The sequence below is a fragment of the Pelophylax lessonae genome (assembly GCF_965119305.1).
Source record: "Pelophylax lessonae genome assembly, chromosome: 2".
NCBI classification, from domain to species: Eukaryota; Metazoa; Chordata; class Amphibia; order Anura; family Ranidae; genus Pelophylax; species Pelophylax lessonae.
The window spans coordinates 286,582,777-286,595,482 of record NC_138769.1 but is presented as its reverse complement, the minus strand read 5'-3'; the positions used below and the strand labels follow the sequence as shown (position 1 = coordinate 286,595,482).

At 42.7% G+C, this 12,706-nt stretch overlaps 1 protein-coding gene across 1 annotated transcript in view; it reads right to left on the bottom strand.

Moving 5' to 3' along the window:
- PM20D1 (peptidase M20 domain containing 1) overlaps positions 1–12,706 on the bottom strand; it is a gene marked incomplete at its 5' end in the record, with an annotated part of 305,608 nt that overhangs the window by 232,169 nt on the left and 60,733 nt on the right. The window contains one exon of the mRNA XM_082244535.1: positions 4,855–5,087. Coding sequence (XP_082100661.1) covers positions 4,855–5,087 — 233 coding nt within the window. The remainder of the gene's footprint in view (positions 1–4,854; positions 5,088–12,706) is intronic.

Here is a 12,706-nt window from a genome sequence, read left to right as displayed (position 1 = left end):
CTGTAAATAGAGATGTACCGAACTGTTCGCCGGCGGACAGTTCCCGGAGAACTTCGCATGTTCGCGTTCGCCTCGGCGGGCGAACATATGCGATGTTCGGTCCGCCTCCTATACATCATCATTGAGGCAAACTTTGACCCTGAACCTCATAGCAGACACATTCCAGGCCAATCAGCATACCTCCCTCCCAGACCCTCCCACCTCCTGTAAATAAGCAAGGGTAGCATCTATCTTAGATCATTTCTGAAGCAGTGTGTTAGTTAGAGCAGGGAGAGTGCTGCTGCTGTTAATAGCTAGGGACAGTTGTTAGTCAGTGTTCCCGGTCTTGTTAGTCAGTGTTCTTGGTACACTCCTGCTGTAAGGACAGCACCCCAAAAAGCCCTTCCTAGGGCTGTTGAGTTTTTTTTTTGGGAGATATATATATATATATCTATTGTCCCCAAAAGCCCTTTTTAGGGCTGGTATTTGAGTATATATCTAGCTATTGTGCACTGCAGTTGCCTGCCTGCTGTGTGTGAGGCCACAGACCCACCACAGACTTTGTGTGCACACCACACTCATTTCGGGTGGCACAGGCACAGTACCTTGCATTTAAAAAAATATATTTTTTTTCCTCTGTCATAATTGCAGTGAGTGCTGGGTCAGGTCCACAGAGTGTACTGTACCCACTGCAGTGCCCACCACTGATATATATACGGTGGCACAGCATCTTGTTGCAAATTGAAAAAAAAATATATTTTTTATTATTGCAGTTGCCTGGGCTGCCAGTGACTGTCAGGTCCACAGAGTGTACTGTGCCCACTGCAGTGCCACTGCCCACCCACCACTGATATATACGGGGCAGGCATGACTTTTTTGGATTAGTGTCTGGGGGGGTCTAAAAAGCGTACCTGTGAAGTTTCAGCTCTGTAGCATGTCCAGAACCAGAAAAAAAATTAGAATTAGGGTTAGGGTTAGGGTCAGGGCTAAGGTTAGGGTTATTTTTAGTGCTTAGGGTTAGAGTTAGAGGGGTAGAGGTAGGGTTACTAACTCTAACCCCAAGTATCTCACCGTAACCCTAACCCTATCCCCTAACACTAAACCTAACCCTCTAACCATAACCCTAACCCTCTAACCTTAACCCTAACCCTCTAAGCCTAGCCATAAAAATAACCCTAACCCTAATCCTAGCCCTAACCCTAGCTCGTAATTTTTTTCTGGTTCCGCACATGCTACAGAGCTGAAACTTCACAGGTACACTTTTTAGACCCCCCAGACGCTAAATCCAAAGAAATGTTTTATTTTTATTTCTATTTTTTTTTTAATTTTTCCAATAATTGGCTCTCTATCAAAAAATGACAATTTTTAAGAACTTTTTTTTGTGTGATTCAGTGTCTGGGGGTCTAAAAAGTATACCTGTGAAGTTTCAGTTCTGTAGCATGTCCAGAACCAGAAAAAAAATTAGAATTAGGGTTAGGGCTAGGGTTAGGGTTATTTTTAGTGCTTAGGGTTAGACTGTTAGTGTTAGAGGCGTAGGGGTAGGGTTACTAACTCTAACCCCAAGTATCTCACCGTAACCCTAACCCTAGCCCCTAACACTAAACCTAACCCTAACCCTAACAGCCCAGTTCCTGTCCCATTTTGGTCGGTTCTGGTCTGTTTGCGGTGCGTTAAACGGGGAGTTTGGTCTGTCACTGTGAAGCGGGCGTAACCCTTACACTACCTGATCGATACAACATCATACCTGATCGTATACACACACTGGATGTTTTAAAGCACGTTATTCCAAACAATTTAGGAATGTTAGGTGATTTATGCCCTTTATGGATTAAAACCCAACTGCGTCAACTACGTAATTTTCCATGGGAGTTTTGCCATGGATCCCCCTCCGGGATGCCACAGTCCAGGTCACTATTGTGGCCAGAAAGCGTCCCTGTGGGTTTTAAAATTCGCCTGCCTATTGAAGTCTATGGCGGTTCGCCCGGTTCGCGAACATTTGCAGATGTTCGTGTTCGCCGTTCGCGAACATTAGATTTTATGTTTGCGACATCACTAGTTGTAAATGGCCATTTAGGAGCAGTTGGGCGTTTTTTTTAGAAGCCCCTGAACCCATCTACATTTTATCTTATCTGTCCATGTACACAGGGTCGTTTACAGTCATTTGCAGGCAGTTGAGTTCAGGGACGTTTTTTGGAACGCAATTATTTGCGTTCGAACATGTGTTTCCCGGCGTTTGAAACGCAGAAACGAGGCCAAACATGACCAAACGTGACTGAACGTGATGAACATACGTTCAGCCACGTTATACATTTTTTTCTTCCATTCAAAATCAATGGTTCCCCATGGGAGCCTATTGATTTGAATGGAAGTCGCACCGCGACTCGCACTGTGAGAATCTTAAGGGGGAACTCCACGCCAAAGATGAGAAAAAACGGCGTGGGGGTCCCCCCCAGGTTCCAAACCAGGCCCTGCGGGTCCGGTATGGAATTTGAGGGTAGCCCCATGCCGAAAAAACGGCGTGGGGTCCCTCCCAAAATCCATACCAGACCCTTATCCGAGCACGCAGCCCGGTAGGGCAGGAAGGGGGAAGGGACGAGCGAGCGGCCCCACCCCCCCTGTACCATACCAGGCCACATGCCCTCAACATGGGGGGGGTGTTGGTGCTTTGGGGCAGGGGGAGCTCTGCACCAACCACCCCAAAGCACCTTGTCCCCATGTTGATGAGGACAAGGGCCTCATCCCCACAACCCTGGCCGGTGGTTGTGGGGGTCTGCGGGCAGGGGGCTCATCGGAATGTGGAAGTCCCCTTTAACAAGGGGGCCCCCCAGATCCTGGACCCCCTCCCTATGTGAATGGGTAGGGGTACACTGTACCCCTACCCATTCACCCCATAAAAGGCAGTGTATGTAAATAATGACAGGAGACGTTTTGGAAAGTTTATTAAAAATCTTCATCCGGTCTTCTCCTGCTCTGGTCTTCTCCCTCTCCGGTCTTCTGCTCTTTTGCTGTCCGCTCTTCTGCTGTCCAATCTTCTGCTCTTTTGCCTCCTCTGGTCTTCTTCTTCTTCCTCCGGTCCTCCTCCGACGATGTCTCCGGTGATTATGCCGGTCTCCGGTCTCTGCAGCTTGTTATATAGCCATTGTGGGCGTGGCCTCCCGGTAAAGTCACTGGGAGGCCACGCCCCCTTATTTCACAGATGACGTGGTGCTGAATTTCCGGACTTAAAACAGGAGGGGAGAAGCAACATATTGCCTCTTTGCCGCCTGCCAAATGCCTCTGAAAAGTGATCCAAGCAAGGATTGATTTTCAAAGGAGCAGCAGCCTTTGCTGCTATCAGAAATAAGCCCTAAAAAGCAGTTCTGACAGTATAGGAATGGGGGTCAGGATTAAAAGTAACATACATACATTATATTATATATATATACACACACACAAAAAAAATGTACAAACACACATGCATGCATACGCATGTATACATGCAGACATACAGACATATGCACACACACACATACAAACACACACATACATACAAATGCACACACATGCATAAACATGTATACATGAACACACACAGACATGCACACATACAAACACATGTACAAACACACACACACGCATACACATGTATACATGCACACATACAAACACATGTACAAACACACACACACGCATACATGCACATATATAGACACATACACACATAAACACATACAGACACATGTACACACACACACACACGCATGCATACACATGAATACATGCACACATATAGACACATACAAACACATGTACAAACACAGACACACACACGCGTATAGATACACACACACACACACACACACACACACAAACTTTAAAAGTTCTAGTACAATACTAGTACAATAATACAGTAATTCTAGTACAATACCTTTCCTCACACAGCCGGGTACTGCACTGTAGGGGGAAGCAGAGAGCACAGCACACTCCCCCTCCCTTTACTTTCACTTTCCTGAGGCTGACGGAGCTCCCATACAGTGCCGATGTACAGTTCTGCAGGGGATCGGGAGATCGGGCTCATCTGACAACCCTTCTCTACCATGATCCCGTGGCACACCTGAGGACCTCTGGCGGCACACTAGTGTGCCAGGGCACACCGGTTGAGAAAGGCTGCCCTAGAGCACACTGAATACCTGTCCCTAAACTGAATAGAAACTGCACACCAATACCAAAAAAATTGCAGCCCTTTAAATGACTTTTGTGGACATTAACAGAGCGATTTGTGTCACTGCCGATCTGTCCCTAGAGCACACTGGATACCTGTCCCTAAACTCAACAGAAACTGTACACCTATACCAAATAAATACCAGCCCTTTAAATGACTTTTGTGGACATTAACAGAGCAATTTGTGTCACTGCCGATCTCTAGCTGTCCCTAAAGCACAGACTGGATACCTGTCCCTAAATTCAAAAGAGACTGTAGTAGACCTATACCGAAATGCCAGCCCTGAAAAGGACTTTTGTGAATCTTAACAGAGCTATTTGTGTCTGGCAATCTCTCCCTCATGAACACAGCAGACCTTTCCCTACGCTGACAAAAAGCAGAATGTGAAATGGCCGCCTGCTCTGGTCTATTTATAAGGTAGGGGGCATGTCCATGTGCTGAAATGTTTTAATTGGCTGTCCCGTTCCACCAAAGTTCTCCCCAATGTAAACTAATATGGCCGCCCCGAACATCGGCAAAAGTAAAATAAAAAGGTATTTTCGCGAATTTGCGAACAAGCTAAATTCGCCGCGAACCGACCACCGGGCGAACCGCAAGACTATCTCTATATTCTAATAATAACAATCATATTATACTTATTATTATTATACATATTATACTTTTTTTTCACTCACAATCACACAGCTTTTGTCATCCAATGCTCCTCTTCCATAAATATATCCGTTGTGCTCCTCTCCAGAGAATGGTGGAAACTTCCAGCCCTCATCTGGGGCTGGAACAACGTCCAAGTGGGCAAGGATCATGTATGGCATCAAACCTTGATCTAGGCCTCGGACTGTGAACAGGTGACTGTATTGTGCCACAACCTCATGTTGAATAAAACTTGAAGAGAACACCCGAGGAAAAACTAAATTGGAAAACAAAACAACATCAAGTTGGTCAAAGAAAAACAACAATTGGCTGCGATATAGCAAATGCAAAGCATGTAATGGACTAGTGCTGTTCCACACTTCCTACCCAGCCTTGAGATTTTTTTTTTTTTCTTCAACCAAAAATTAAAGTGGAGTTCCACCCATTTTTACAAGTTGAGATGTATGTAATCCCCTTCAAATATGCTTTTGGCAATGTAAACAATTATTTTTTTTTTCTTTAAGGAAATGCCTTTTATCTTCTTTATTAATCTGCACTTCCGGGTCCTGCTGCTTTCGGCGATTACGTCACTCGGCGATTCGCAAGGGCTCCTGGGACATGTATCCCAGCAGCCCTTGCAATTCGCCTAGTGATGAAATCTCGTGCGATTTCCAGTTCTCAGGGATGTATTGCATTCAGTCCGTGCTCCGTCCCGCCTCCTCTCAGTGACTAAAAGCATTACATCCCGTAGAGCTCACTGAGAGGAGGCGGGGCGGGGCGGATTATATATAATTTTTCTGTACAAAATAAATGGATAATAATATGGCAAAGTCTGTCTTTTCAGAAGTACTGGCTCCAATATGGAATGTTCAATCATGATTTAACCCATTCTCGTACTGTTTAGCAAACCTTGTATGTTTTCATTGCATTTGAATATAAGCATATTAGTCTGTCTGAAAAGATGAGCAGTGACTAATGCGTATAGCTAAAGCACATCAGCCAAACGGATAAAGGTCCGTGACTTCACTACAAACACAGCCAACTGCCTCCGCCCCACCTCCTCTCAGTGACTGAAAGCATTACATCCCGTAGAGCTCACAGAGGAGGCGGGGCGGAGGCAAGGTGGGGCAGTTTGTCAGATGCATTATTCAACGATAGACAGAGAGCAGAGGGGACAGAATCTAATGTCAGATTCTGCCTCGCTCTCTGCACTATCACTGTACGGCTTCTTCTTATGTGAGATTCATAGTGACAATTGGCAGGAGTATTATGGGATTACAGAACAGTCACACAGCTCGGGGCACATTAAAGGGGCACTCTCACCGCACGGGGACACTGATGTAAAAGAGAACTCTCACAGGGAAACGATGTAATATATGAATATTAAAGGGGAACTCTGACTGGAACATTAAAGGGGAACGCTGACTGGAACATTAAAGGGGAACGCTGTCTGGAACATTAAAGGGGAACGCTGTCTGGAACATTAAAGGGGGAACTCTGACTATAATATTAAAGGGGAACTCTGGCTGGAAAAAATAAAGGGGAACTCTGGCTGGAAAAAATAAAGGGGAACTCTGGCTGGAAAAAATAAAGGGGAACTCTGGCTGGAAAAAATAAAGGGGAACTCTGACTGCAATAATAAAGGGGAACTCTGAGCGGGACACTGATGTAAAGGGGCACTCTGACAGGGACACAGATGTAAAGGAGGACTCTGATGGGGACACATCCGTGTCCCCATCAGAGTGCTCCTTTACATCTAGTGCGTCCCCATCAGAGTCCTCCTTTACATCGGTGTCCCCGTCAGAGTGCCCCTTTACATCCAGTGTCCCGGTCAGAGTTCCCCTTTATTTTTTCCGGTCAGAGTTCCCCTTTAATATTCTGGTCAGAGTTCCCCTTTAATATTGAGGTCAGAGTTTCCCTTTAATATTCCGGTTAGAGTTCCCCTTTAATATTCCGGTCAGAGTTCCCCTTTAATATTCCGGTCAGAGTTCCCCTTTAATATTCCGGTCAGAGTTCCCCTTTATTTTTTCCGGTCAGAGTTCCCCTTTATTTTTTCCGGTCAGAGTTCCCCTTTATTATTCCGGTCAGAGCTCCCCTTTATTATTCCGGTCAGAGCTCCCCTTTATTATTCCGGTCAGAGTTCCCCTTTAACGTTCCAGTCAGAGTTCCCCTTTAACGTTCCAGTCAGAGTTCCCCTTTATATATTACATCCGTGTCCCCATGAGAGTTCTCCTTTACATCGTGTCCCCGTGCGGTGAGAGTGCCCCTTTAATGTGCCCCGATAAGAGCTGTGTGTTCTGTAATCAGATAATATTCCCGCCATTTCTCACTATGAATCTCACATAAGAATAATCCGTTCCGTCCCGCGCATGCATTATTCCACAGGACACCTGTCTGGAAATAATGCAAAATTTTGTCATTAGGCGATTCGCAAGGGCTGCTGGGATACATGACACTGCTATCCCAGGAGCCCTTGCGAATCGCCGAGTGACGTAATCACCTATAGGCGGCCGGACCCGGAAGAGCGGATGAATAAAGAAAAACTGTATTTCCTTACAAAAAAAATAGTTTGCATTGTGTGTGTGTCTCTATGTCTGACTCTTTCTCTCTGTCTCCTGCACTTGTGTCTTCCGGGAGGTGGGGAAGGAATATAGAGGGCGGCAACTTCCTCCTCAGCCGACGTCTCTATAGCAACCTGTACTATGCCTAAAGCATAGTACTGCCCATGTGCGGGATTGCCTGCTGCATTCTGGGTAGCCAGAATGAACAGAAAGCAGGAAGAAGGTCACGAAGTCCTACACTGCGGCTTCAGATGCCCTTAGTAAAGATGACAACGCACAGGCAGCAATTTTAAAAGTAAGATTTTCACTAAACAACTACACTGTTCAACTCATAAATATGCAAATAGCGGCTTTGTCAAGCGAGATGTATTAATCTTAATGGGCTATTTTTGTTTAAAAAATGATTCTGAGGGTGGAATTCCGCTTTAAGTTTTCTTCTTTTCTTAATCTATATTTATTCAAATTATACCGTAAATCACGAAAAAGAGTGTGTCATTTTTTTTGCTGTTTCAGGGTTTAAATTCTGTGCATTCGCAAGTAGGAGATGTAATGTCAGTCACGATGCCTTAGCTACATGCTTTGCTTCAATCCCTCCCTACAAAAGGCAGATATGAGCATGTAGGCTCAAGAGATTAAAGAGGCACTGAAGACAGAGGTAGATGCTGTAAAACAACAAGTGTCTAAAATGGCAGCCACTATGGAGAATCTCTTTACCATCTACACAATTATCTACTTGTATGGATGAGGTGGAAAACACACAGATGTCATACAGACGAGCCCTTACCAATATCTGGCTGAAAATGGTGATGGAGAAAACCGCTCTAGAAGAAATAATATCCGTATTCGTGGACTCTTAGAAACAACCAATGGACCAGATTTGTGGGTCACCGTTACCGCAATATTGAATAAAGTCCTTAAGAAGCCACCAACTAATCCTCTAAAATTAGATTGGGTACATAGGTTGGCAGGTCCCCAGAGCGAAGCCTATTCTTCCTGCCCACAAGATGTGATTAGCACGGTCCATTTTTTTCTGATTTAAGAGGATATAATGCAAAGAGCATGGCATTCCGCTGCAGTAGAGTTTGAGGGTGCACGAATACTCCTTCTTCCTCATCTTTCAAAAGCTACTCTTGTTATGCGGAGGATGTTGAAACCTTTACTTGATCTTTTAAGAGAACACGGAGCGCATTATACGTGGGGTCATCCCTTTCATATTGTAATACCCAAGGAAAGGACATAATTTAGACTTCACCTTCCAGCCCGCTTCGGCTTCTTGGGAGCTTCACCTACTGAGGTTTGCAATTGGTTGGCACTCGCTGAGAAGGGCCCTCTTTGCCCTTTTGCTTAAACTCTAACAAACCAAAGAATAAAACCTGGTCTCGGAAACAGCTAGTAGAAAATTTTGCAGAGTGTACTTACAGATTACCCCCTGTTATTGATATGCTAAATATCTGATATTATTTAATAAATGATTGGCAATACCCTTAGATTTGGAGTAAGGGGGCATATCCCAGAATCACTAATTTATGCAAGATTGTTTTTTGATTTTTTTCTCCAAAATATGGCCCTGTCTACATACAAAACCTTTGACAGGTCACCATATGCAGCTTTAGATCAATGAATCGGGTGGGGATAATGACACTGGTCTGCTGTATGCAGGGGGAGGCATATTTTTGGTCTCTCTCCCAGTGATTGGACTGCAACTTGGCAAATTGTTAGCAGGTCACTGGGTCAGATGCTGCAACAGGGGGCTGATGTGTGTCAGACATTTGTAAAGAATAACCTAGGGTGTAGAGGGTTGTGTCGTAAATGAGCACATATTTCAGTGCAGAACGTGGTGGGTGACCCTATGTGATGTCTGAACAAAGAACTGTGGTAAAACGTAAGCCTGTATTTGCGTGGTGTTTGGCCACAGTGCTAATTGTAGTGCTAGAGGATATGCATTTCTTTTTTTTTTTTTTTTTTTTTTTTATATTTCTTTATTAAATTTTTCAAAGATTACAATTTAAAGGAAGAAAACATTTCAACACTCCATTCTCTGGAGGAAAGTCCAATTCCAATACACTTTAAAACATTTTGCCCCTATAACCCTTGTAAACCTCCTCTTTTCCCCCTTACTTCCCTTACGTTACTATCATACCTTCTCCTATTATTTCCTTACACTCCTCTGTTTCCTTAAAGTTTTGCCACTCAACCCAAATTTCTATCTCACTCTCCTGATCCTCCTCTCCCCAGTTCTTTAAGGCTTCCAGTTTTCTTGTTTTGTCTACTCTAGTCACCCAATCTTTACTTGTTGGTGGCTCCTCCTTTTGCCATTTTAAGGGGATAAGACTTTTGGCTGCATTTAGTAGGTGGAGCAGGAGTGTTTTTCTATATTGCTTCACTGACATCTGCATTCCATGGAACAAGCAGGTCCATGGATCATCTGGCACATATTTTTTTGTAATTTTTTTTATCAAGGATAAAATTTCTTTCCAGAATATTTTAATTTTTGGACATTCCCACCAGATATGGGATATTGACCCAATCATCTGGCAACCTCTCCAGCAGTCTCTTGAATTCTCCTTCTGGAAATTTCCCAATTTATCGGGGGTATTGTACCACCTTGCAAGCAATTTGTAGTTCATTTCTTCAGTAATTGTGTCAATTGCTGATTTATGTACAAGCTGTAAACTTCTCTCCCATAGAATATCCTTACTACATGGTCCTAGATCTTTCTCCCATTTCTCTTTTAATGAGGGACCCATCTCCTTTGTTATTTTAAGCAATATCTTATAAACATTTGAGACACTGTTTGCCACTCTGTCCGACACACACATCTGTTCAAAGGGTCTTACATCCTTCGCGTCTCTTAGTGGTTGGGGCAGAGTAGCAACGAAGTGCCTCAGTTGTATGTATTTCCACTCATTTATTCTCCATTCCTTTTTTTTTGTTTTAATTCCACAAAAGGTAAAAGTCTCCCTTGATCTATTATTTCCCCTAGCCGGGCGTCCCTATCATCTATCCATCTACCTAGTTCCCTACCTTCCCCAGGTGTGAAAAATGTAGTACTTTGGAGCGGAATCAGAGGTGAATTGTGTTTCCAGTTCTCTTTTAAGTGAATCGTGTCCCATATTTTTAGGGCATGTCGTGTGGTTATGTCTGTGTTGCTATTTAATTCTCCAAACTTCGGGGGTATCCAAATAAATTTTTGCTAGATGTGCCGAACTAAGCTTGCATTCTATTCTTACCCAGTCTTTTTCGTCTTTTTGTTTACCCCACTCTATCACCCGTGTAATTATTGATGCAAAATAATATTTTTTAAAATCTGGTAGTGCTAGCCCTCCATGTCCTTTCTCTCTACTTAGTGTCGTGTAGCTAATCCTTGGTTTTTTGTGCTTCCATATAAACTGGGTTATCAACCTTTTTAGTGTTTTAAAAAATATTTGTGGGATTGGGATAGGGATCATTTGGAATATGTAAAGTATTTTAGGTAGGATTATCATTTTTATTGTATTTATTCTTCCTATCCAAGAGAATATTCTTGGGGATAGTTTGTTCAGCTCTGCTCTCGTATTATTTAATAATTGGAGGAAGTTTACTTTATATAATTTCTCAGGGGATGCTGTTAACTTAATCCCCAAGTAATTTATTTCGTCTTTGCGCCATTTAAAATTGAATTCGTTTTTTAACCTCTCTTCTTCTTGCTTATCAATATTTATACTTAGTATCTCTGATTTTTTTTGATTGATTTTTAAGTTGGAAAGCTTGCCATAATATTTCATATCTTTTATTATATTTGGCAGTGTAATCGTGGGATTGGTTATATATAATAAGATATCGTCCGCGAAAGCGGATACCTTATACTCGTTCTCTCCTAGCCTTACACCCCCGATATTCACATTTCTCCTGATGGTTGCTAGTAATGGTTCCAGTGATAACACAAACAACATTGGGGATAATGGACATCCCTGTCTGGTTCCATTAAACATCTCGAAGGGTTCTGACATAGTACCGTTGATCTTAACTCTGGCAGTGGGCTGGTTATATAGGGATTTAATCCTGGATAGCATTGTAGGGCCAAGCCCTAGCTATTCTATGGTTTTGAACATAAATTCCCAATTCACCCTATCAAATGCTTTTTCTGCGTCTAATGACATTATTATACTTGCTGGTCTTTTTTTTTAACATTTGATTAATTAGGAGAATTGGTTTTTATTCCGTTATCTCGGCCCTGCCGACCTGGTATGAACCCCACTTGGTCTCTATGTATCCATTCCTTCATCAGACTCTTTATCCTGGTAGCTAGTATTTTTGTGAATAGCTTGGTGTCCGTGTTAAGGAGTGATATAGGCCTGTAGCTTGAACAAAGTAGCGGATCTTTCTCCTCTTTATGGATAACAGTTATGGAGGCGGACAGGGCGTCTTTACTCATCTCGTATTGAGTACCTATTCCATTCATATAGTCTTTTAATTTTGGTATTAATCTTTCCTTATATCTTTTATAGTAGTTTATTGTAAACCCATCAGGGCCTGGACTTTTGCCTGATTTAGTATCTTTAATAGCCTTCTCTATTTCCTGTTCTGAGATTGGTTTCTCTAGGGCTATTAATTTATCTTCCTCTACCCTTGTCAGTTTTGCCTTTCTGATATATTCTGTAATTTTCTCGCTCCTGTCCGGCTCCACAACCTGTATATCCTCTCTTTCTTTACTGAATAAAGATTTGCATAGTATATTTGAAATTCCTTAGCGATTTCTGTTGTTGTTTGGATTATGTCCCCGTTTTTATTTTTTATTCTATCTATAAAATTCCTCGCTTTCCTCTTTTTTAAGGTTCTTGCCAGGTTTTTTCCCACTTTATTACTTTCCTTATAGATTTCTTTTGTATATCTTTTCATTTCCTGTCTAACTTCTTGGTCTAAGAGGTCTTTCCATTCTTCTCTTTTTTTTTCTAACATATTATGTGTAGATATGTCTTGTGTTTTTTTATGTTTTTGCTCGAGGTGGTACAATTCCGTATGAAGTTTATCCTTATTCATTTTTCTTTTTTTCCTTTGTGCCCCTTTTGATATCATTATCCCCCTCATATATGCTTTATGGGCTACCCAGACCATATTTTTTGGCGTAACGTTGTCATCATTTACTTGGAAGTAGAGTTCCAGCTCTTTCTCTATTTCTTTTCCCCATTTTTTATAAATTAACATCTCTTCATTAATTCTCCACATGTCCCTTTTCGGTGTTTCCCTGTCTATCCTTATTTTTACAGTAATGGGGGTGTGGTCGGACCAGGTCCTTGTCCCAATCTCTGCCTCGGTTACCCTCTCTATCCATCTATGTTCTATTAGTATGTAATCT